This window comes from Jaculus jaculus, chromosome 2 (assembly GCF_020740685.1).
Source record: "Jaculus jaculus isolate mJacJac1 chromosome 2, mJacJac1.mat.Y.cur, whole genome shotgun sequence".
NCBI classification, from domain to species: Eukaryota; Metazoa; Chordata; class Mammalia; order Rodentia; family Dipodidae; genus Jaculus; species Jaculus jaculus.
In genome coordinates, this window is record NC_059103.1 from 197,778,438 (window position 1) to 197,802,873 (window position 24,436).

Genomic DNA, 24,436 nt, shown 5'->3' on the forward strand with positions numbered 1-24,436 from the left:
GAGCCCTCAGGTTTTTATAGGTGGTCACTTTAAAGCTGAAGGGACTTCCTTCCACAGGGAGCGTGAGGAAGGACAGGTGGGCCCAGCAGAAAGGTGGGCTCAGGTGGTGCTGTGTTGCAGGTCATCACAGCCCTGAAGAGTGGACACTGGTTATGAACTTACTCCTTAGATGAAACTCCTGGGTGTGTCACTTCGTAATAAAGCAGGCCGCAGCTGCCTCTGCTCCCGAGCCTGCTCTTCATCTGGCGTCTCCTGGACTTTCATAGTGCCAGGAAATGCCTTCTGGTGGGGCAGGCCCAGTGTTACAGGAATCCTGCATTCAGTATCCCCTGATTTCTGTCTTGAAGCCAGAAGGATGAGAGAATAGGGTCCCAGTGTCTGGATTAATTGGTGGGAGCTGAGAGCTGGGATTCACCTCCTAGAATGAGCTTGCATCCCTGTGATGGTGCAGGGATGGGCTGCGAGCTGGAGTGAGGAGGTTCAAAAGCTCAGCTGAGGGGCTTGAGGGATTGCTTAGTGGTTAAGGCACTTGCCTGCAAAGCCAAAGGACCCAGGTTAGATTCCCAGGACCCATGTAAGCCAGATACATAGGTGGCACATGTGTCTAGAGTTTGTTTGTAGTGGCTGGAGGCCCTGGCTCACCCATATTCTCTCTCTCTCTCTTTACCTACCTACCTAGCTACTTATTTTTCTCTCTCTCTCTCAAATAAATAAAAATAAAACGTTTTAAAAAACAAGGGGATAAAGAGATGGCTTAGCAGTAAAGGCATTTGCCTGCAGAGCCAAAGGTCCTTGGGATTCTCCAGGACCCGTGTAAGCCAGATGCACAAGGGGTCACATGTGTCTGGAGTTCATTTGCAGTGGCTGGAGGCCCTGGCATGGCCGTTCTCTCTCTCCCTCTTTCTCTCTCGCTCTCAAATAAATAGATAAAAATATATATTTTTTTAATTTTAAAAAAAGCTCAGCTGAGCCTACTGTCCTCACACCTGACTTTTTACCTAGAGACCATAGGAGCCAAGGTTAGGGTCTCCAACCTGAATGGGCTGGTCGTGTTAGGGCTAGAAATGGCCAAGGTGGTTGCCCTGGAGCCCCTCTCCCCCCAGGCCGAGCTTTGTACACTGGACACCCTGTTACCATCAGAACAACCCCTGCCCTTCCCCGCAGTGTGCATGGAATAGGTGCCCTGTTAGACCTTCTAAGGAGCCAAGGGACCTTAGCACTTCTCTCTGGTCAGCTGACTCCACTTTTGGGGGAACCTACAGTTCCTCCCTCTCTGCCCCCTCTAAGGTCTTTTTTGGTTTGCTCCCTGTCTTTCCTACAGGCACTGGTGCCTGCTGGACACTGTCCCCTTAGGTATGAGCTCATGTGTAGGACTCCCCATGGGTGGATAGTGTGGGGTGCATTGAACCCCGGACAGTGGAAACTGCCTTCTCACTAACATGACCCACTCCTGCTGTCTAGATACACAGGGTTGGTCAGAGTACAGGGTTCCCAGTACTAAAATGGGAATTTTGGGTTCCTTGCCAATACATTAATAAGCCAACACATCAGTAAATTTAGAGTACCCTGGATTCTTATCTTAGGAATTTAAAGAATTAAAACCCATAGACCAGAAGGTAAGGTTTAGAGAGACTTTATTAGATTGAGAAGAAAGATGAGGGGGCTTACCAGAGCAGAGACCTGCAAGGTCAGGAGAGGTGCAAAGATAATAAGAGGCCTGCCCACCTGCCGAGCATCTCCTGGTAACCGTGTTGTGCTGGGGTTCCCTCAGCAAAAATGAGTGAGAGCTGTCTGGTGGACTCGGATGGGGTGGTTCGGGAAGAGGTCTTTGCTTAACCAACCAGAATTCCAGGATCCATAAACATTAAACATTAATTTTAGGACAGGGAACTCGTTTATGGAAAAACAGGTCTAGGGAACTCCCTTAGGAAAGAGATAAGAAGCTAGATTCTTCTCTGACTCTAGCAAAGTGGAGACTGAGAAGACAGACCCAAAGACATTCTTGCTTTTTACTTAGGGTCCAGTCACTAAAGCGTCTCACTTCTCAAGGTGGCTGACGTAGCTTTGCAGCTGTCTTGAGGGGAGGGACATTGTGGAGCTTTGACATGATTTTCATTTGTTTGCAGAAGAGGTAAAATGCAGACTACACTTGTGCTTGTCCTGGCACATGGTACTGAGCTGCATCAGACCCCTGTGTGGCTCTGCGCCCAGCATGTATTTAAGAAAATGTTTTATTTCTTGCTAGGAGAGAAAGAGGGAGACAAAATGGGAACATGAGTGGTCCAGGGCCCAATGCTGCTGCCAACAAACTCTAGACGCAGGCAGCACTTTGTGCATCTGGCTTTATATGGACACTGGAGAATCAAACCCAGGCCATTTGGCTTTGTGAGCAAGGATCTTGAACTTCAAAACCATCTCCTAGCCTAAACTTTTAAAAAAACTTATTTGGCTTATTTTTATTTATTTGAGAGTGACAGAAAAAGAGGCAGGGAGAGAGAATGGGCCCACCAGGGCCTCCAGCCACTGTAAGTGAACTCCAGATGCATGTGCCACCTGTACATCTGGCTTATGTGGGTCCTGAGGAATGGAGCCTCGAACTGGGGTCCTTAGGCTTTACAGGCAAGCGCTTAACCACTAAGCCATCTCTCCAGCTCCTAAATTTTTTTTATTTGCATATATGTGTATATGTGCACATGTGCACATGCATGCATGCATGCCAGGGTGTCTTGCCTTTGACAGTGAATGCATGTCTGACTTTATGGGGGTGGCTGGGGAGTTGAACCCAGGTCATCAGGCTTTGCAAGGAAGTCCTACCGAGCTATCCTTGCACTTGGCAGTGGGGGTTGGGAGATTGGTATTTCAAGGTAGTGTAACGGGGTGCTCAGGGTCCAGGATAGTCCTTGAACCCCAATCCCTAAGTTTGTTTCTAATTTTAATCAGAGAATTGAATAAAAAAGACTGAGAGGGATAATTAAGTTATTATATTTACTTAGGGAAGGAGAGAGCTAAGTAAAGGCACCCATGTGACTAGAGATCCCACATGTGGTGGGGGAGGGGGGTTGTGCTGGAAAAGCCATGGAAAGAAAAATGAAAGTTCAAGGAGCTCCTGCCATGTGGGGAGTTGAGGGCTAAGGGCCCTCTCTTGGCTCAATCCAGCTGGACCTGGGCCAAGCCAGTCCAGGCCCAGATGAGGGGAAAACTCATCCACAGCTGAAAGTTCCCAAGTGGTGAGGCAGCTCCGAGAACCTGCCCTCCCCTTGAAAGGTATTAAAACCTTGCAGTGGTGGCTGTCTCACACCTCAGGTGACCCAGAGGGGCAGCTGGTTGGTTAGGGCTAGGAGCTGTTTCAGAGAGAGGCTAGCCCTGACACCAAGTTCCAGGGGTTGAGCTTGACCAACCACAATGGTTGCTTGTGGAAAAACAGGTATAGGGAAGTAGGCAAGAGATAAGTCAGAAATCAGATCATCTTTGATTTCTAGCAAGTACAGACTTTCCTGCCCTTTTTTTTACCTTCAGGGGTCCTGTACTCCCTCTGAGTAGGGTCTTATTCTAGTCCAGGCTTACCCAGAACTCACTCTAACCCAACAGACTGCCTGTAGTCCCAGGCTGGCCTCTAACTCACACCAATCCTCCTACCTCTCCCTTCTGAGTGCTGGGATTAAGTGTTAGGACCCACTGTGCTCAGCACAGCAAGATTCATCTGCATCCTAGTGTATAAAGGCTTACACCTTGGTTTAATGTACCTCTATAGAGCCAGGGCAGAGCAACAAGGTTTTCATATATAGGGGAAAATCAGTTTCTAGTCTTTGAAATTAATTGACTTTGTGTGAAGCCCCATGACTAGAGCTATGTTTTTTGTTGTTTTCCTGAGGCAGCGTCTCACTCTAGCTCAGGCTGACTGGGAATTCACTATGGAGTCTCAGGGTGGCCTTGAGTTCTCGACGATTCTCCTATCTCTGCCTCCCGAGTGCTGGGATTAAAGAGGTGCACCACTACGCCTGGCTCTTGCAGCTGTGTTCTAACCCTTTTGGTGTTTAGAGACAGGGTCTCACTGTAGCTGGGCTGGCTTCAGCCTCCTGAGTGCTGTTATGACAGGCACAGGCCACCAGGTCGTTGACATGGAGTTCCAGAAGTAGAGGATTCTTCCCTGATCTGGCAGTGGCTGCTACTCTCCCAGATGACGGAAGAAACATTTTGTGCACCTGTGGAGCCGTGAGGAGGGGAGGAGGATGGTTTTGCTTTCCAGACAGGGAGTGCTCCTCAGTGAAAAGCCAGTTCTGATCCATCCTGCCCAGGCATTTGTGCTCTCGCCTGGGATTGCAGGTGGCAGAGTGTTGGCCTTACTTATGTGTCTGCTGGCTCCCAGACCACAGCCAGTCCTGTAGTGCTTGGGCCTCAGCCACAAATCACTGAGCAGGAAAGGGGGATGTTGATGTCTTCAGCTAAGCAGCTCAGTCAGGCCTTTGGCCTGAAGAGCTGGGAGCAGCACTCTCTCAGACCCCCTCTTAGGGTCTCACTGAGGGCCAGGCTGCCCTCAAACTTGAGATCCTCCTGCCTTACCCTGAGATGATAGGTGTACCCATCATGCCTGTCTTGAGTAGTTTCTTGACCCCACACAAACTTGGAGGATGTTTGGATGTACAAGCAGTAAGTCTGGTTTAACTAAAGGTATGTCATGGAGAAGCAGAAAGAACCTGTTTGGGCCATGCAGAAAAAGCTCCTTGTACTGTGTGCATTGCCAGGGATTCCACTTGGTCCGTGTTCTGCTGGTAAGTGCTCTGTTACTGAACTACCCCCCAGCCCCAGGTGACACCTTCTGCTATGTATCTGTGCTTGAACCACAAAACGCCACCTTCATGTGATTGTAAATCACATTTGAGTTATAGCTCTTTTTTTTGAGGCAAACCCAACAGACTGCCTTTTTTTTTTTTTAATGCAAGAATGTGAGAAAATTAGTGCGCCAGGGCCTCTAGCCACTGCACTCAAACTCTAGACGCATGTGCAACCTTGTGCACCTTCGTCACTGTGCATCTGGCTTACGTGGGCTCTGGAGTCAAACATGAGTCCTTAGGCTTTGCAGGCAAGCACCTTATACGTTAAGCCATCTTTCCAGCCCTAGCCTGCTTTTTATATTTAACCCTTGGTCTTAGCAAGGATGCCCACAGTCAGTACTTTGACATTTTATATCAGGTATTTCCTTCTTTCCGTCCGTCCGTTCCTTCCTTCCTTCCTTTCCTTTATTTGAGAGAGAGAAAGAGGTGGAGAGAGAGAGAGAGAGAATGCATGCACCAGGGCTTCTAGCCACTGGAAAGGAACTCCAGACACATGCACACCCTTGTGCATCTGGCTTACGTGGGTCCTGGAGAATTGAACCAGTATCCTTTGGCTTTGCAGGCAAACGTCTTAACTGCCAAACCATCTCTGCAGCCCCCATATCAGGTATTTTCTGTCACCAAATAATGACTGTTTTATTTGTGGATGTGCCACTTTTTTTGCTAATTTCTCTTGGATACTGGAGGTTTCTGGGTGGTGGAGTGAAACCCTGGTGGCTTTGTTTCTTTGCATGGTTCCACCAAATGATAGCGATGCACAGTCATGCTCTGGACACAGCCCGGCCCGGCCAGGCCCACTGTCTTAGCAGGCCACTTGGTGGCTCTGGGACAGCACTCTGCTATTCACAGTGCCAAGAAAGCACCAGTCCTGAAGCACCAACTTACAGCTGAGGGAGCTCCCGATGGGGTTTCCCTAACGCAGAAAACGGGGACCACCCTGGATCAAGGAGCACCCTCCTTTCTAAAGGGAGGTGGTTTGTAAGCTGATGTATGCAGGGGACCCTGCCCTCTTCTCTGCTGGTTGTCCTCTCGTGCCTCCTGAGAACAGGAGGAGGAAGAGGAAGTAGCTGACCAAATCCTCTCCTCTGCCCTCTTAGCTGGCGCAAGGGTCTGTGTGGAATGTTGACATAAAACAAACAGCTTTCACCTCAAAGGAAACAAAGAGTTTATTCTGGAGCCAAGTATGAGCAACCATGGCCAGGAATGCAGATTCAGGTTACCCCCCAAATACCATGTTCCAGCATAGTAACAGCTTCACAACATTGTTGTAGTAAAAGAACAAAGTCAGTCATAAAGCACTTTTCACATACATTAGTGGAAATGTTGGGTAGGCGGGTTCCAGCCAAGCAAGGACGAGCAAGCCTCGGATGCTGTCTGGTGACATTCTTAGCTTTTGGGGTGGGAGAAGCTAGGGGATCTGTTCATACATTCCAAAGGGACTTACCTAACAGTTATAGGATGTTAGGTCATACACAGGGCTAGGCAATAAACAGCCACCTTAAGGGCTAAGATAGGCCAATAAGTCATCTTTGAACCTGCAGCGCTCCAGCTCTCCGCAGTCACTGGAGTGCTGATCTTTGTTGAATGTTATAGGAAGTGGGAGCTGGGCAGGGTCAGAGGTCACCACCAGAGCCCAGTGTTTGCAGGCTTGGTAGAGCCCTGCTCTAAACAGTGCCAGTGATTCACTGGTCATCTGGTCACAAAAATCTCTGATGTGTGGGGAGGTGTAGAGTGGTTGGGTTGTTTGTTTGTTTCTGTTTTTCTTTGTTTTTTTTTTCCTGGTCATAGGGAGGAACCTATCCCCAGGCTAAAGTCTGGTATAAGTTTTCTTCATCCTCTAAAGCTTGAATGTTTTGAAGACTAGGTTCAAGCTTTCTGTACACAGTTTCACTTTCACAGCTATCTGCTGTCACCCCAGAGCTGACTGTATAAAAGGGGAAGTGCCAGAAGTAAAGTAAGTGCCTCATGAACTCTTAAGTTGTAGCCGGTTTGAAGAGGGCCCCTCCAGGGTCTTGGGTCCCCTTTGACCCGTATGGCTAGCATAGAACCACAGTGCTGTTTGGTGACCCTGACCACAGAGGCGCTGCGGAGTAGTTCTGCTGAGTGAGCCTACAGAAGCCGTCCATTTAGCAAGGAAAGAAAAGTCTTGCTGACCCTGCTGAGATCTTCTGTCCACGAAATTGTGAAGGAGAAGAGGCTCCACTTGTCACTCCTCACCCTGCACATGCTGTGGTCCCAGCTTGTGATGGGTGCTCAGGTGGGACTAGTGTGCATGTGTGTGAAAGAGAGAGCAGTGCATCCTGGGTTTGGCACTTGGCGGTGGCAGGCACCCACTGGGCAGCTTTCGTTAAGTCCCTGGCTAGCAAAGGTAGCCAACACACTCTTGCTTGTCTGACCCCATGTGCTGGAGTTCTCTGATGCCCTGTCCACATCTTCGTTGCCTTAGGACACGTTCGGGATCTGGAAGCCTCTGGTTATATTTTCCATGCAAACACTGCCAGAGGCTTGAACTGCATCTTGGTAGTGGCACTCCTTAATTGTGGCCATGTCTTGAGGTCAGTTCTTGAGGATATGTGTGTAATGTGAGGTATGGGGAAGGGGGACACACATGCTCATGTCTGTGTGCATGTAGAGGCCAGGGGTTGGTGTTGGGTGTCTTCAGTTGCTTTCCACATTTTTATTTGTTTGTTTGAAACAATCAGAACCAGGAGCTCACCCATTTGGCTAAACTAACTGGCCAGCAGACCCAGGGATCCTCCTGTCTCTGCCTTCCCAGTGCTGGGTTCAGTGGCATGCGCCCAGCTTTTATATAGGTGCTGATCCAATCCCTCATGTCATGGGACTTGGGGCTGAGGCCACCATTGTTGGCTTCAGATTGAAGCCGCCCCCCCCCCTCATTCCAGGAGCTGCTCAGGGTAGAAGCTTGCTGTGGTTTCCATGGTGCCAGAGCCTCATTCTGACTGCAGGGCCTCAAGCAGACCGTGCTAGGAAGGTTTAGAAAGGAGGGAGAGGAGAGCCCTTGCCACTTGTTAGTTAAAGAGAATAGCTTCTGCTCAGCTGATCTGCAGATAGAGGAAGAGAGAGGACAGAGGTTAGAAGCAGAGAAAGTCTTCTTGGGGCCGTTTACCCTTGCTTCAGTATCCTGTCCAGGTGTGGCTGCTGTCTTGCTCCCTCTATTCTGTTTCAAAAAGTGATTCAGCTGGCAATCCCAGGCTATCTATCCCTTGTGGGTCTGAGACAGGAGGATCTAGAGTTGGAAGCAAGCCTGAGCAACAGTGACACTCTGTCTTGACAAAACAAAATAGCATTAAAAAAAGGTGTTTAATGTCAAATCCCTGTGCCTTATCCCCCCCCCCTTTTTTGGGGGTTTTTGAGACAAGGTCTTGCTTTGTAACTCAGGCTGCCCTGGAATTCCTCTTGACTCAGTCTCCCTTGTCCTGTAATCACAGGTGTGAGCGACCATGCCTAGCACCCCGTAAACTTTTTAGCGTCTAGTTTGTTACTGCTTTTTCCAAGAAATAATGTTGCCTAACCTAGCTATAAACTGGGCACAACTAATCCCCATACCTTAGCCTCTCATATATCTGGTGGCTACACCCATGCCCCACATGCCCATTATTTTATTTATTTTAGTTTTTCGAGGTAGGGTCTCGCTCTAGCCCTTGCTGACTTGGAATTTATTCTGTAGTCCCAGGCTGGTTTTGAACTCACAGAAATCTTCCTACCTCAGCCTCCTGAGTGCTTGGATTAAAGCCATGTCCCACCATGCCTGGCTTGCCCTTAAAATTTTATAAAGTGGAGCAATAAATTCTTAAATTTTACTCCACACTAAAAATGTGGTACATGCCTTTAATCTCAGCACTTGGGAGGCTGTGGTAGGAGGATCACTGTGAATTCAAGGCCAGCCTGGGGCTACTCTGTAAGTTTCAGGTCAACCAGGGCTAGAAGACAAAAACCAAAACCAAAACAACAACAACAAAACCTTACTGTCATATAGACTCACTGAAGTCTGCCTGACTTGCACCAAGTAGCCTATGGCATTTACTTTTGAGCTGGAGACTTTAGCAGATGTGTGAACTGGGTAGACCCTGTGGTGACTGAAGAAGAGCTGGTGGCTGGAGAAGCCGCAGGAGTGCTTGGCCTCCGAGGAACTTTGGGAGCCATTGCAGATCCACGGCAGAGTTAGAAGCAAGAAATAATGTAATCAACTTGGTCTTTTAAGGGATCACCCTTGTTATAGTATTGAGAATGGACTCTAGGGGTTAAGGGCAAAGCCATCAACTCTGGAGCTGCATGGATTAGTCTCAGTATTTGGTGGAAATGTGGAGGAGGTGGACATTGGCCCTAGGCAAGATAGAATAGAGCCTGCAGTTAGCTGATGGGCAGACACATCACAAACTCCACTTGAGAGTTTGGCCTGTGTGTGTTGGGAGCTGACCTAACACCTGCAGCAATCAGAAGTCTGCCTTTCCTGTCTTAGAAATACTGTATTTATTTGACAGAGCAAGAGAAAGAGTATGCCAGGGCCTTCTGCCACTGCAAGCAAACTCCAGATGTACATGCCATTTTGTGCATTTGGCTGTATGTGGGCACTGGGGAATAGAACCTAGATCCTTAGACTTTGCCGCCAAGCACCATAACTGCTAAGCCATCTATCCAGCCTTCTTCATATGATTTTTTAAAGACCAGAAAGATCCATGAGAAATGAAAGTTTAAAAGGAGGCCAGTGGCTCTTTCAGCATGGTCTCCTGGGGCGGGGAGGAACTCAGACTCTTGTGTGCTGTACTGGTGAGCTATGGACTCACACGCATGCGCTGCCACCTCAGCTGAGCTGGTGTCCTGGCCAGCTGCTTGGGGGATGGAGAGGGTTGGTAGACAAGCAGAGCTGCTCTGTCTACTGGGCTCCTTTGGTTTGCTGCTTGCACTTACTTAGCTCTTGTCAGTTCACCCCACAGTCCTCCAGGTAGGGCTGGTGCCCCTGGTTCAGCTGCAGGCTGCTTTCTTTCTTTCTTTTTTTGGTCTTTCGAGGTAGGGTCTCACTCTAGCCCAGGCTGACCTGGAATTCACTATGGAGTCTCAGGGTGGCCTCGAACTCATGGCAATCCTCCTACCTCTGCCTCCCGAGTGCTGGGATTAAAGGCGTGTGCCACCATGCCCGGCTTTTACAGGCTGCTTTCTTAAAATTTTTTGTTCATTTTTATTTATTTATTTGAGAGCGACAGACAGAGAAAGAGGCAGATAGAGAGGGAGAGAGAATGAGCGCGCCAGGGCCTCCAGCCACTGCAAACGAACTCCAGACACATGTGCCCCCTTGTGCATCTGGCTAACGTGGGTCCTGGGGAATCAAGCCTCGAACCAGGGTCCTTAGGCTTCACAGGCAAGCGCTTAACCACTAAGCCATCTCTCCATCCCCAGGCTACTTTCTTGAGACCCCTGGTTTTGGATGTCTGGACTGCAGCCCCATGCCCTGTTCACATGCCTGGGAATTCCCAGCAGCCTCCTGCAGCTCCCTTGGCAAGTTCTTGCTTTCTTTTCCTTGTCTTTCTCTCAAGGCAGGGTTTCACGTTAGCCCATGCTGACCTGGAACTTACACTGTAGCCCTGGCTGGCCTCACAGCAACCCTCCTCCTTCAGCCTCCTGAGTGCTGGGATTAAGGGTGTGCACCATCACACCCAGTTTGATGTTTTGTTTTGCAGATGGAAGAATGGCTTTCAGTGTGCAGCCGGGAAAACACAGGCACCTGTGATGGTTTGCGGAGCATGCTTGGAGAGCATGTTTGCTGGGAGTGTCGTTGCCTATCCAGTGTCCACCAGGACCAGTCTGGTGCCTTCCCTAGAATCAGCACTGGCATGCTTTCATTGAGTCAGTGTTAGCTTCCTTCCATCAGTCGTGCTCTGCCAGCTGCACAGCCACCGTTTTTTTGTTGTTGTTGTTTTTTGTTTTGTTTTTTTTTTTTTTTGAAAGCTAGCAGTTTTTTTTTTTTTTAAATTTGGGCACAAGTGTAAATAAGCAAAAGTTCCCTTTGAGAAGGGAAGGTGGCCCTGAGCAGAATAGCCGATGATCTCTGTCTGATCATGTTTTGTTATTGTTTTGGTTTTCTTTGTTTTGTTTTATTTATGAGAGAGAGAATGGACAGGCTAGGGCTTCTAGCCACTGCAAACGAACTCCCGAAGTGCGAGTCACCATGTGCATCTGGCTTACATGGGTTCTGGGGATTCGAGCCTGAGTCCTTAGGCTTCACAGGCACCTTAATAGCTGAGCCATCTCTCCAGCCCCTGGCCATGATTTTAATCTAGGATTATAGCTTCTTCCCTAAACTTCATCATATATATCTGTATGGGGTCTCGCCTGCCCTTGTATTTTTATTTTTTTAATTCATTTTTTATTGATAACTTCCATGATTGTAAACAATACCCCATGGTAATTCCCTCCCTCCCCCCCTCTTTCCCCTTTCAAACTCCACTCTCCATCATATCCCCCCCAAACAGTCTTTTATTTTGACATCATCATCTTTTCCTCCTATTATGATGGTCTTGTGTAGGTAGTGTCAGGCACTGTGAGGTCATGGATCTCCAGGCCATTTTGTGTCTGGAGGAGCTTGTTGCAAGGAGTCTTACCATTCCTTTGGCTCTTACATTCTTTCTGCCACCTCTTCCGCATTGGACCCTGAGCCTTGGAAGGTGTGATAAACATATTTCAGTGCTGAGCACTCCTCTGTCACTTCTCAGCACCATGGTGCCTTCTGAGTCATCCCAAGGTCACTGCCATCTGAAAAGAGAAGGTTCTCTTAACCAAAAATGAGAGTAGCATTAATATATGGGTATGAACATTAAGAGAAGTGCTTACTGGGCAGTTTGATGAGCATAGAATATACATTTAGCCAGACAGTAGAGACATTACACCCCTAGGGCTCATCATGGCTACCCCTGTTGTAGATTTTCAGTATCAGGGATGTATTCCTTCCCATGGAGCAGGCCTCCAGTCAAATTAGAGGGCGGTTGGTTTCCCCCACAACAGACGTGCCACTATTGCACCAGTTGGCTCATTTGGCCTGGCTTGCCAAATATAAGGCTTGCAGTGTCCACTGTTGAGCGTCTCCACTGGTGATTTCTCTTTCTTCTATTGAACTGCATACAGCATGGCTTTTCCCAGCTTTCTGTCAGCTGGTCTACATGGTTTTCAGCTCAGTTTCGGCAGGACTTCTCAGTGACCTTGTAGCCCATGTATGTGGAGTCTTGTAGTGACGGTTGACATAATGACCACTGACAGATCCCACTGGCAGGCTGGAGTAGTGGACCAGCTGGCCATGGGGTCCTCAAGAGCTCATCTGTTGTCACCTGCCTGTTTATGTGTACTATGTGTGGCTTTCTTCAGAGGACTTAAATCATTCTAGTGTTAGTGTATATCTTGACGTTTCCTTTTCCTAAAAAATTTTATTTACTTAAAAGGGGAGGGAGGGAGGGGAGGATTGTACACCAGAATTCTTGCAAATAAACTCCAGATGAATGTACTACCCATACATTTGGTACTTGGGAATCAAACCCAGGCTGTCAGCCTCTGCAAGCAAGCATCTTAACCCCTGATGGCATGATGGCACATGCCTTTAATCCCAACACCTGGGAGGCAGAGATAGGAGACTGTGAATTTGAGGTCAGCCTAATACTACATAGTGAATTCTAGGTCAGCCTGGGCTAGAGACCCTATGACCCTACCTTGAAAAAAAAAAAAAAAAGCTATTGAATTTGTTTCTCTGTGTGCATCTGTGTGTGCATGCCAGGATTGCCTCTTGCCACTGCCGGTGAACACACACCACTTTGAATCTGACTACATGGGTGCTGGCGAAGTGAACCTGGGCTGGCAGGCTTGTTAGACAAGTATCTTTAGGTGCTGAGCCCTCTCTCCAGCCCTTTTTGTTTTTTAAGGTAGTGTTTCACTGTAGCCCAAGCTGACCTGGAATCATGCTGTGTTGCCAGGCTGGCCTTGAGCTCCGGGCAATCCTCCTACATCAGCTTCCCAAGTGTTTGTGCCACCATGCCTGGCTTCTACCTTTTTTTTAAGACAAGGTTTCATGCAGCCCATGCTGACCTTGAACTCAATGTGTAGTTCAGGCTGACCACAAAGACCCTCCTACTTCAGCTTTCTGAGTGCTGGGATTAAAGGCATGCACAACTACACCCAGTTCATCAGAGTCAGATGGTTTTTTTTTTTCCTTTTCTTTTTCTTTTTTGGAAAGAGGATGTGTGTATTTGTGCATAGGGGTACACAAGTGTGTGTGTGTGAAGGCCAGTGGTTAATGTTGAATGTCTTCCTTATTTGTTGAGACAGGATTTCTCACTGAACCTGGAGCTAGCTCACTCATGCAAATTGACTAGCAAGCCAGCCCCTAGGGTCCCCTGTCCCTGCCTTCCATGTGCTGGGATTGCAGGCGTGTGCTGCCATGTCTGACATGTTAAGTGGGCGCTGGTTTCAGGTCTTCATGCTTGCGTCAGAAGCACTTCACTGACGGAACCTTCTCCTCACCCCTCATCATAAACTTCTCATCCTCCTGCCTTCACCTTCCACGTGCTAGGGTTTACGGGAGTGCTAGGATGCACTGATTTTATGTTGGAAGTAGTGGAATTTTGTAAATGCTTTTCAGGAACTAAAATCAGCAGAATTGCACAATGCTGTGTTTGACTCTTTTGTTAATTTTTTTTTTTTTTTTTTTTTTGCCAGGCTGAAAAAATGGCTCAGCAGTTAAGGTGCTTGCTTGCAAGGTCTAGTGACCCAGGTTTGATTCTCCAGTAACCATGTAAAAGCCAGATGCACAGGGTGGCTCATACATCATTTGCAGTGGTAGGAAGCCCTGGTACACCCATTTTTTTAATTTCTCCTCTCTCTACTTATAAATAAACACTATTTAAAAATGTGTCTGCTGGGCATGGTGGTACACCCCTTAAATCCCAACACTTGGAGGATTGTTCAGGACAAGCCTGGGATTACAAGGAGTTCCAGGTCATCCTGGGCTAGAGTGAGACCCTACCTTTGAATAAAAGAAATATATATATGTGAAAATGTATATAATTTTATTTGCAAGGACAGAGAAAATCTTGCTGCTACAAAGAAATTTCAGACACTTGAGCCATTTTGTTCATCTGGTTTTACATGGGTACTGGGAAATTGAACCCAGGTCAGCAGGCTTTGCAAGCAAGCACTTTTAATTGCTGAGCCATCTCTCCATCATGTTTGATTCTTACCACGGATAATTTGCACTATCTTGCTTTGATTGGATTTTTTAAATTTTGTTTATTATTTGTTGGGGAGGTGGTGAGAGGCCAACTCAAGGTATTTGCTTCACCTCTGAGACAGTGTCTTGCCCGTGCAAATGAACTGCCGTACTGCAAGTGAACATCACACTAGCTGGCCCTTGAGCTCCAGATTCTGTTATAGGGGTGTTGATATCCTATGCTCTTTTGCATATGGCCTTCCTGTGGGTGCTGTGGAGTTTAATCCAGGCCAGCACATGTTGCAAGTGGGTGCCTTTAACTGCCGAGCCATCTCCTTAGCCCAAGATATTTCAATTTATGTCCCATAGTAGGTCAATGAGTATTTATGTTATTCACAGGATTTTGAGGCTGGGATGCCCCAACTTGTGCCTGTTTGTAAGCATTTGTTGCCCACATGTATTGTCTAACATACTTAGTACATAGGTGTGAGATGCGTATGGGGGCATGGGAGGGTAGGACAGCACACGTCACTCCTGCTTCCCAGATTCGTTCCCAGGGTACGTGGCTGCCTGGCATTCACATTGCTTTTGAATAGTGTGAGGATTACATATCCTTAAAGCTTTTGATGGCCAACCTTAGGGCACTGATCAGAGTCACTTTTGAGGGGACTTTTTTTTTTTTTAAAGTAGGGTCTCATTCTAGCCCAGGCTGACCTGGAATTCACTATGTACTCTCAGGGTGGTCTCGAACTCACAGTGATCCTCCTACCTCTGCCTCCCGAGTGGTGGGATTAAAGGTGCACGCTGTTACACCCGGCTTTGAGGGCACTTCTTAAGGATATTAGTTTTAGCCAGATTTTCTACACAGCAACTTGTGGGAAGTCCCATGTCTTGGCATCAGTAACCTTCAAATTAGAAACAGGACAATAGAGGAAGTTGTTGGTTGGAACAATTATCGTCTTGTCTGAGTACCTCTACAGACTGTAACAAAATTGTCACCAAGTGCTTCACGGTCACTGGATCAGGTTTCAAGGGGAAAATCTGTCCTGAGTGCTTCTCTTGGAGTTGAACTCATCCTCTCAGGAGCATGTAGAGGAGGCTCAGGAACACAGTGCTGCCTGGGCCTTTGGCAGGGTCGACCATATTCCTGGCCTTGCTCCTGAGAGTCCTGCAGAGGAGCCCTTTACCACATTTTGTTAACTCTAGCTATGGCAGGAAACCAGCTTCCTGACAGGGAAGAGCTGTCTCGTGCTGGGAGGCCTATGGGCGGTGACCCTGCCTCTGCTGTCTCAGGGCTTGCTCCTAAAATGTGCTGACTAAAGTGAGCACTTGGCCCTGCTTCCTGTTTCTTGTCCAAGCTTCTTTCCTTTTCTCACTTGCCTCAGAGATGAGAGTCATGGGGAAGCCACAAAGGAATGGCTTGTACCCTGCAGGATCTGTGTAACCAGGAAAGGCGCAGTTCAAGTTCCTGAAAAAGGTGGGCTTGAGTTAAGTTCAGGCCGTGGAGGACAAGCCTGGCTCTGAGGAAGTGGATGATGGAGAATCAGTAGCCTCAGGTGGGGAGTGAGGCCAGGGGCCTGACAGACCAGCTGGAAATAGGCAGGAAGGACCCGGATTGCTGAGCCACAGTGGCTGAAGGAGTTAGGAGTAAACCCAAGAAGTGTGCGGAGCTGTGGAAGGCCTCTCTGGAACTCTCCCGGAAGGTGTGGGAGGCTCAGACAAAACCAGAAGACAAGGCACCAGAGGCCTTAGCTTGTCCCTAAGTGATCAGCAAAAGGAGTGGAATCCAGTAAAAATAGCAAAAAGTATTCTGCCAGAGTGCATCCCAGTGCTCTTGGATTCATATGCTCATAAATGGAGGTAAAAATGGACGAGTGATTTAGAAAATGCTAGAAGAGCAACGTGGGAACTGCTCGGTGGACAGAAGGACTGGCTGGGAACAGACCAGTGTGAATCCATGCTCAGTATATAAGAATCAAGCATCTGTCAAGGGCTAGGGTTGATGGACTTGCAGAGAAGTTACCTTAGTCACCTAGATGGCTGTTGGGAGCAGGTTAAGTGGGAGCGCTGTGGGTCCCTCCATGCATGTATGTTCATGGGTAGCTGATGACTACCAAGCGTTTTCCTAGGCCTGTTCTGCACATTGCCTGACCCCAGGGCTTGACTCCTGGGGTCTTTTTCAGGTCTATGAGAAGTGCTGGCACAGGCTCCATGTGTCGTGCTCTTGTACCGTCCTTGCAGCGTGGCTGTTAAGCAGAAATACTCTGGCTAGTGCTCATGCCTCAGCCTTAAGCCTCACTCTTTAGATCAACTAGGGCCTGCCCGGGTCATGGGGTGTGCCTTCTCTTCTCTGTAGGTTCCCATGTTTACTCTGTAATGAGGGGCGATGGCCCTTTCTTCTAGGTGTGATGTCTAACCTTTATTTTATTTCACTTTATTTATTTTGGGGTTTTTTTTTTTTTTTTTTTTTTTTTTTGGTTTTTCGAGGTAGGGTCTCACTCTGGTCCAGGCTGACCTGGAATTAAGTCTGTCATCTCAGGGTGGCCTTGAACTCATAGCAATCCTCCTACCTCTGCCTCCCGAGTGCTGGGATTAAAGGCGTGCGCCACCACGCCAAGCTATTTTGGTTTTAAGGTAGTGTTTCACTCTAGTTCAGGCTGACCTGGAATTCACTATGTAGTCTTAAGGTCTCCCTGAACTCAAAGAGATCCTCCTGCCTCTGCCTCCCAAGTGCTGGGATTTTAAAGGTGAGTGCCACCACACCAAGCTTTTAATTTTTAAAAATTAAATTTACTTATTTGAAAGAGATGGAGAGAGAGAGAATGGGCACGCCAGGGTCTCCAGCCACTGCAAACAAACTCCTGACACAGGTGTCACCTTGTGCATCTGGCTTGTATGGTTACTAGAGCATGAAACCTGCGTCCTTAGGCTTCGCAGGCAAGCGCCTTAATCGCTAAATCATCTCTCTACCCTATTTTTCACTGTTGTAAAGCAGTCTCGGTCTGAAGGCTGCTCACCACGGCTTTGCAGAAGAGAACTTGGGCCTAGAGGTTGTGCTAAGTGGGGCCCAAGAAGGAGCAGGCTGTCTTCCATGGCGCCAGCCTGCAAAATCGGGGGATCGGTTCTGTGTCCATGAGGAAGTCCACTCACAAGAGTGAGTCTTGTTCTAGCAAACGCTGGCATTGTTAGCGGAGCCCTCTCCATCAGAATCCCGGTTGAAAAGCCGCGGAGGCTTGGCTACTCTCAGGGGGGCTGCCTCCAGTTGGTGTATCACAGGCTGGCCGTGCCGGGGTAAGTTCACAGAGTAGCATGTGCTCCATGGACTTTGCTGTTATTAACTCACGGTCTAACCACCTCTGCCTGCTGGGGCCACAAGTGTATACCATCATACCTGACTTCTGTACCCTTAGTGGATGTTTCTAGTTATTTCTCAATGTCAGTACATTATTGGGGCATGTGTATCCAGGTAGAGACATGTCATAAGCTGGTCACAGAAGCTGGATGGAGCCAACTGTATAACTGGGATGTTGGGTTCCCCTTGGAATTCCACATGTAGGCTGTGTGACTTTAAACTCCAAGAAGTTACAGGCAGAATTTGGCATGTCTGAACATTTGTTTTTCTGGAGTGAGGCTCTTACATCCATGATTATGGGCAGGTTTTCCAATCTGGATATGCCAAGGACCACTACCCTAGACGCTGACGAAGAGTCCACCTCAGAACAGACTTTGAACTTCCCCATGAGGCTGTGGGAGTCGAGTCTCCCTGCTCCACCCAGCTCCCCTTTCCACCTTTCTTTGGACCTCTGCAGATGGTGTCTCAAGAGTCCCCCTGTGGTTCTGTCAGTCCCCTCCCCAGCTTCCACCTCCCACTTTCTGTCCATGTGATGATACTGGCAGGTCAGGAAGGGCACCGTGATGCCGTCAGCACAGAAGTACTCAGCTCACGCGGAGGCGTAGAGGCGACAGTGGTGGGCTTCTCTGATCCCACTTTCCTCGGCTGCCCCAGCATCAGATTCCCCTGAGCCGTTGTTGCAGTGTTGCCTGGCAAGCTCCAGGTGCCTGGGTGGCACAGAGGCCATCCCTGATTGCAGCTTGTCTTTGCTTTCTTGCAGATTCTCCAGCCACTCGATGGGGATTCACAAAAGACCGCCTGTGTGTGTCACCTCCCCACCTCTCTGTAGCAAGAGAAGTGACTGCAGCGCCTCCACAGTCATGATGAAACTGGTATTAACTGAGTGGCACTTATGGATTTTTATCTCTGACTCTCAGTGAGCCAGCGAGCCATATGTTTACAGCCAACCAAAAACCCTCCCGTGTCGCTGCACATCTCAAGATCGTGAGACGCTAAGATACCTGTTTGTACAAAGAGGAATACAAGTGTTACTTGCCAAGGAACACACCTGCAGCAGACCAAGAAGACGTCTTAATTTATCATTGAAGAGATATGATAGTATTATTTATATAGATAGAATAAATAAATATATATATATATACACACACATATATCTATTTTTGGTGGTAATGAAAATGGCTCCGCAGAATGCCGACTCAGAATCTATGCAAGTTCAAGAGTTACCTGTGCCCCTGCCGGACCCACAGAAACCTGGAGACCCGGATGCTGACAACCGTGAGGAGACCATCAGTGAAGGATCCATAGACAGAATCCCCATGCGCCTATGGGTCATGCACGGGGCAGTGATGTTTGGCAGAGAGTTCTGTTATGCCATGGAGACTGCGTTGGTCACACCCATACTGTTACAGATTGGTAAGTGCAGCTCCGCACAGCTACAGCTCAGCGCCCCAGTCGTAGGAGGGAGAATTGGGTGTCTCAGGGACCCCGGCTGGGGCTTCTTCTCTTCTGTACCTTGGCCTCTCTAGTCCTTCTCTTCTGTGTCAACTGGGCTTGGGGCCTGTTCCTTTGAGTGGACATGACTTGTAGGTGCAGTAGAAACAGCAGCTAAATGCTTGAGGCAAGCTGGCATTGACTGGGCTGGGCCCCCTTTACACCATCCTGCCACGTTGGGCATACTGGTTTTGTCACCTGCCAGGTCAGGGCTCCTTACCTGCAGTGTGAGAGTGAATGAAGGCTGGCCTCTGAGATTAGGGCATCCCTGACTGAAGCACAGTGATGCTTGTTCCATTCTTTCTCTCTCTCTCTCTCTCTCTTTTTTTTTTTTTTTTTTTTGTTGTTGTTGTTTTTTGGTTTTTTGAGGTAGAGTCTCACTCTAGCCCAGACTGACCTGGAATTCACTATGTAGTTTCAGGGTGGCTTCAAGCTCTTGGCGATCCTCCTACCTCTGCCTCCCTAGTGCTGGGATTAAAGACATGCACCATCATGCCCAGCTTCAATCTATTTATTAAATTTTTTTTTGTTCATTATTTATTTATTTATTTGAGAGTGACAGAGAGAGAGATTGAGAACGGGCATGCCAGGGCTTCCAGCCACTGCAAACGAACTCCAGATGCATGCGCCCCCTTGTGCATGTGGCTAACATGGGTCCTGGGGAACCGAGCCTTGAACCAGGGTCCTTAGGCTTCACAGGCAAGCACTTAACCACTAAGCCATCTCTCCAGCCCTCATCTATTTTTTAAAAAATATTTTTTAATTTACTTATTTGAAATCAGAAAGAGGAGAGGGAGTAAGTGTGGCTGTGCTAGGGCCTCTTGCCACTGCACATAAATTCTGATGCATGCAATCACTTTGTGTACTGGGGAATCAAACCCTGGCCATCAGGCTTTGCAAGCAAGTGCCTTTAACTGCTGAGCCATCTCCCCAGCCCTTCTCTCCTTACCATACTGTCATCACTTGACTTACTGCAAGAGTAGTGTAGTTTTCAGATGGCCATTGATGCCTGTGTCCTGAAAGAGTGGCATTCATAAGGTTCTACCAGGTTGCCTTGATGGACCTTTAGCACATGGAAACCACCTGTCCCCCTTCCCCTAAATTGCCACTGGGACATGGGTTTAGCCCCAAAAGTATTATCATAAAGTTTAGTTTCTTCTATGGTCTCAGGAGGTTTTAAAAACTGTAATTTTGTAACTCCTTAGCTCTAGAAGAGGCCAAGCAATTTAAAAGTATCCATGTTGTTCTAGAATTCCACACAAGGAAGGAATAGCATTTGAAAAATACCTGTTCACTTTGGTTAGTGTAGCAATGTCTCTTGCCCCAACCTACACTTACTCCAAAGTGTGTGTGGCCAGTGTGAGGTCCTGCGTGAACTTGTCACACTTCTCTCATTCTAAGTGGGTGGCATCAGTGTCAGAGAGCACAGGCTTCTTTCTGGCCACATGTGGGAGAAGGGGTTCTGAGATACGTCACTTGTTATCACTGGGGGTTCTTTGATGGCTCCCAGCATGTTCTTCCCTGGAAATTGGTCCTTCACTGCCACCTTCACAACATCAGAAGACTCACAAGGTGACCAGAGGACTGGGGTCACAGGTGAGTTGAGCCCACTTAGAGGGTCAGAAGTTGTTAAGCATGACCACAATGACCAACCTTTTGCTCTGTCACTGCATGTCATCTTATCCCTTGTGGCCTGACCTACCAGAGCCATTTTGAAGGAGCCTGAGGGAAAGGAACAGAGATTGTACAGAGTGGAGACCAGGAAAAGGAGGCCCAGGAGAGAAGCTGAAAGACCCCTTAGTGACACAGAAGTCTGGAGGGGCATCACACCTTACTCCGTTTTGTCCCACCCGAGTGTGTGTTTGCTTCCAGCCGTGGTGTTGAAAGCCTGTGTAGCAGAGCCAGCGTAGCTTAGCTGGAGTCAGGCTGCTGAGAAAGCGCGGACTCGGCGAGCAGAACTGCCGTGTTCGGTTCTGTGGTGCAGTGGGTACGGCGTCTCCGAAACCCCGACCCCCAGCTTCTTGGAGTTGTCTCACTTTGCGGGTTGTTCCATGTGGTCACCATTTTTTATTGTTTGATTTTGAGTATCTGTTACATGAGATTAGTTGTGTAATTTTAGGTAGTTGAGAATAATGTGAACATTTTACCATATATGCACATTAATTTTATTGTTTTAAACTACCTACTTCATTAATTTACCTTTTATTTTCTCCTTTTGTTTGTTTGTTTATGTGTGTGTGTGTGTATTATGTGTGCATGTATGTGTGTGGGTGGGCATGCCAGGGTCTCTTGCTACTACTAGAAACAGATCTCCAGGCACTTGCACCGCTTTTTGTGTCAGCAGGCTTTGCAGGCAAGTTCCTTTGACTACTGAGCTGTCTCCCCAGTCCTGTTTCATTTTCTTTCTTTTTTTCTTTTCTTGGTTTTGGGTTTTTTTTTGGTTTTTTTTGTTTGTTTTTCTTTTTGAGGTAGGGTCTTACGCTAGCCTGGGCTGACCTGGAATTCACTATTTATTCTCAGGGTGACCTCAGATTCACAGCAGTCCTCCTACCTCTGTCTCCCAAGTGTTAGAATTAAAGGCGCATACTACCATGCCTGACTTTTTCTTTGGTATTATTATTATTATTATTATTATTATTATTATTTTCTGTTTCTACCTCTCTCTTTTTCTTTTATGAGGTAGGGTCTTGCTGTAGGCCAGACTGACCTGGAATTCACTATGTAATAATCTTAGGGTGGCCTCAAACTCACAATGATCCATCTATGTCTGCCTCCTAAGTGCTGGGTTTAAAGGTGTGCACTACCACACCTGGCTCTTTCTAGTTTTTAAGGTTAAGCATACAGTTAACCATTTTTTAAACTTTTTCTTTTTCTTTTTTTTAATTTTATTATTTTTTTTAATATTTTTTTTTATTTATTTATTTCTTTGAGAGAGACAGACAGAGAGAAAGACAGATAGAGGGAGAGAGAGAATGGGTGCGCCAGGGCTTCCAGCCTCTGCAAACGAACTCCAGACGCGTGCGCCCCCTTGTGCATCTGGCTAACGTGGGACCTGGGGAACCGAGCCTCGAACCGGGGTCCTTAGGCTTCACAGGCAAGCGCTTAACCGCTACGCCATCTCTCCAGCCCTTTCTTTTTCTTTTTGAGATATAATCTCATTTATTCTAGACTGACTTTGAACTCAACTGTGTTGCCAAGGATGATTTTGAACCCCCAGTACTTCTCCTAAGTGCTGGGATTACAGGTGTATATCACTACACCAACCCAGCTAGACTTTTCCACTTAGTAATACTGTTACTATGTTGAAGTGCCGCGGAGAAGTATAAATGGAGTCGAAGGCTCCTGAGGTGGCCCAGTGGTCTTCCTGTCCTGGTTTTTGTAGCTTTGCCTAGCCCCTGTTCTCATGTTGTTTCTGGTAACTGATGCAGCAGTGTGGTCTGAGAGGGTGTCTCTTCTATGACGAGGTCATGGAAGCAGCTGCCGTCATCTATCTCATGTGCTGGTTTGGAAGTAGCCACAGAGTCCACCTTTGTGGCAGCTCCTAAAGGCAGTGACCTTGTGCTGTCCCGTCAGTGTGTTCATCCCAGTCCGTAAGTTGTCTTTTGTTCTTAAAATATGGTGGTTGTTGCTCCTTTGAACCCCAGTGTTGAGCATAGACAGAAGACAGTAATGCCCTATAGGGAATTGCCACCTTATGGCTTTTTAGGGGTTCCTTGCCATCACCAGCTGTGTGGCAGGCTGGCTCTCTTGTCATTTTGGTATACCAAACATCAGGAATGGCGGCCTGTGTTTCTCTTGCCTTCAAGAGGGATCGCTCCTTGCACTGTCACACTAGGGCTCTGACCAGTAGAGGACCTCCCAAGTCCCTTCAGCACAGAGGATCCAGCATCCTCGGAGCTGTCGCCCTTGCAGCTCTCTGCCCTCCGGGACATTAATGTTCTGGTCATGCTGAACCCGACTGTGGTGTTGGCCCCAGGGAAGGCTAGAAATAAAGGAGGCTCCCGAAGTCTGGGCTGGACAGAAGGTGGTGGTGTGACTGGCAGGCTGCCTGCCTCTTCTGTGTGTGGTGAATCACAGTGCTTTCCTGTGTGGCAATAACTCCAGGCCACTGTACAGGTGTCGAGCCCCGTCTTGTGGTGCTGGCAAAGACAGTGCCCGCAACCCAAACCGGCTCGTGGGACCTGCTGCATCTCATCTTTGAGGGTTTGCTCGTCCCTGAGGGCACCAACATCTCTCTTTTTAAATGCTCATGCGCACACTCAGAGCAGCACATGGGCACTGAGGAACCAAGGCACCCTGGGGATCCCAGACCTGGTGGACCTGGGCCTGTGAGGCGAGCTGGGCGGTGGCTGAAGGTGTTTGGTGTGCAGAAGGTAGGGTCACCTGCCTGGCCTGACAATATACCTTCACCATCTGTGTTCTGTGGGATGAGCTGGGCCAGACTGGGGACCACTGGGGTTTTTGCTTGCTTTTTAAAATGTTTTTATTTGAGAGACAAAAAGAGAATGGGTGCGTCAAGGCCTCTAGTCACTGCAAACAAACTCCAGATGCATGAGCCACCGTGTGCATCTGGCTTATGTGGCTACTGGGGAGTCAAACCTGGGTCCTTAGGTTTTTCAGGCAAGTGCCTTAACCACTAAGGCATCTCTCCAGCCCAACCACTGTTTTTTTTTTTTTAAAGCATCTACTGACATGTCACAACTAGTCTGATGTCCTTTAACCAGTGCCTGATCTGAGTTGCAGCATAAATAAACACTCAAGGAAAGTAAATAGATGCTCCTGTGAGGTTGGAGGTGGGCAGGAGTGGGATGTGCAGGAGCGCACCGGGGCGTGTGCAGGGCTCCTGGGTGTCCTCGGGGATGTTGGGCCTCACCGCCTTGTGGGGTGATGCTGAGCTCTCACCCTCCACCTCTGTTCTGTCTTCTTGGTAGCATTCGGTGTGTTCCCTAGCTGATGAGAGTTAGCACAGAGTATATTTGTCTTTTCTGTCCCAGTTAATCTGTTCTGACAGGTACTCCTAGGGTGCAGGTACGCTGAGGCGTGTTGGTTCAAGGCTTTCCACATGGGAGTCCTCGTGAAACCAGCTGGAACTTCTTTTGCTGTAGAGGGTAACCCTTTCAGAAAGTGTGAATCCTCTGCGTCACCTAGGCCGCTGCCGCCACCCAGTATAGCTTACCCGGTCTTCTTAAAAGGATAGTAGGGATGAAAACCAGGGCCTGGAGCATGCCCGGTAAGTGTCCTACCACTGAGCTATGCCTCTAGCTCTTCTTATTTTTACTTTTCCTTGAGACAAGATCTCACTAATTTCCCAGACTGGCCATAATTTTCTCTGTGGTCTAGGTGGCTTGGACTTGTGATCCTTCTGCCTCAGTCTCCCAAATACCTGGGATTGCAGGTCTGTGTCACCAGGCCCAGCACATTAGCTTTCTTTTCTCTCTGACCTGACTGGGCTCTGACTACCCAACCCAAACACCATGAATGCTACAGCAGTTCTGTGTGCTGCTGCTTGTCACCTATTGTCAGTGAGCTGTGCAGGAAGCTGTGTCCCTGTTAGAC

At 48.1% G+C, this 24,436-nt stretch overlaps 1 protein-coding gene across 4 annotated transcripts in view; it reads left to right on the forward strand.

Annotated features, from left to right (window-relative positions):
* Positions 1-24,436, forward strand: part of Slc45a4 (solute carrier family 45 member 4) — a 76,335-nt gene that overhangs the window by 28,352 nt on the left and 23,547 nt on the right. For all 4 annotated transcript variants that reach the window (XM_045144565.1, XM_045144567.1, XM_045144564.1 and 1 more), the window contains exon 2: positions 18,150-18,802. In XM_045144565.1, coding sequence (XP_045000500.1) covers positions 18,559-18,802 — 244 coding nt within the window. In that variant the 5' untranslated portion in view covers positions 18,150-18,558. The remainder of the gene's footprint in view (positions 1-18,149; positions 18,803-24,436) is intronic.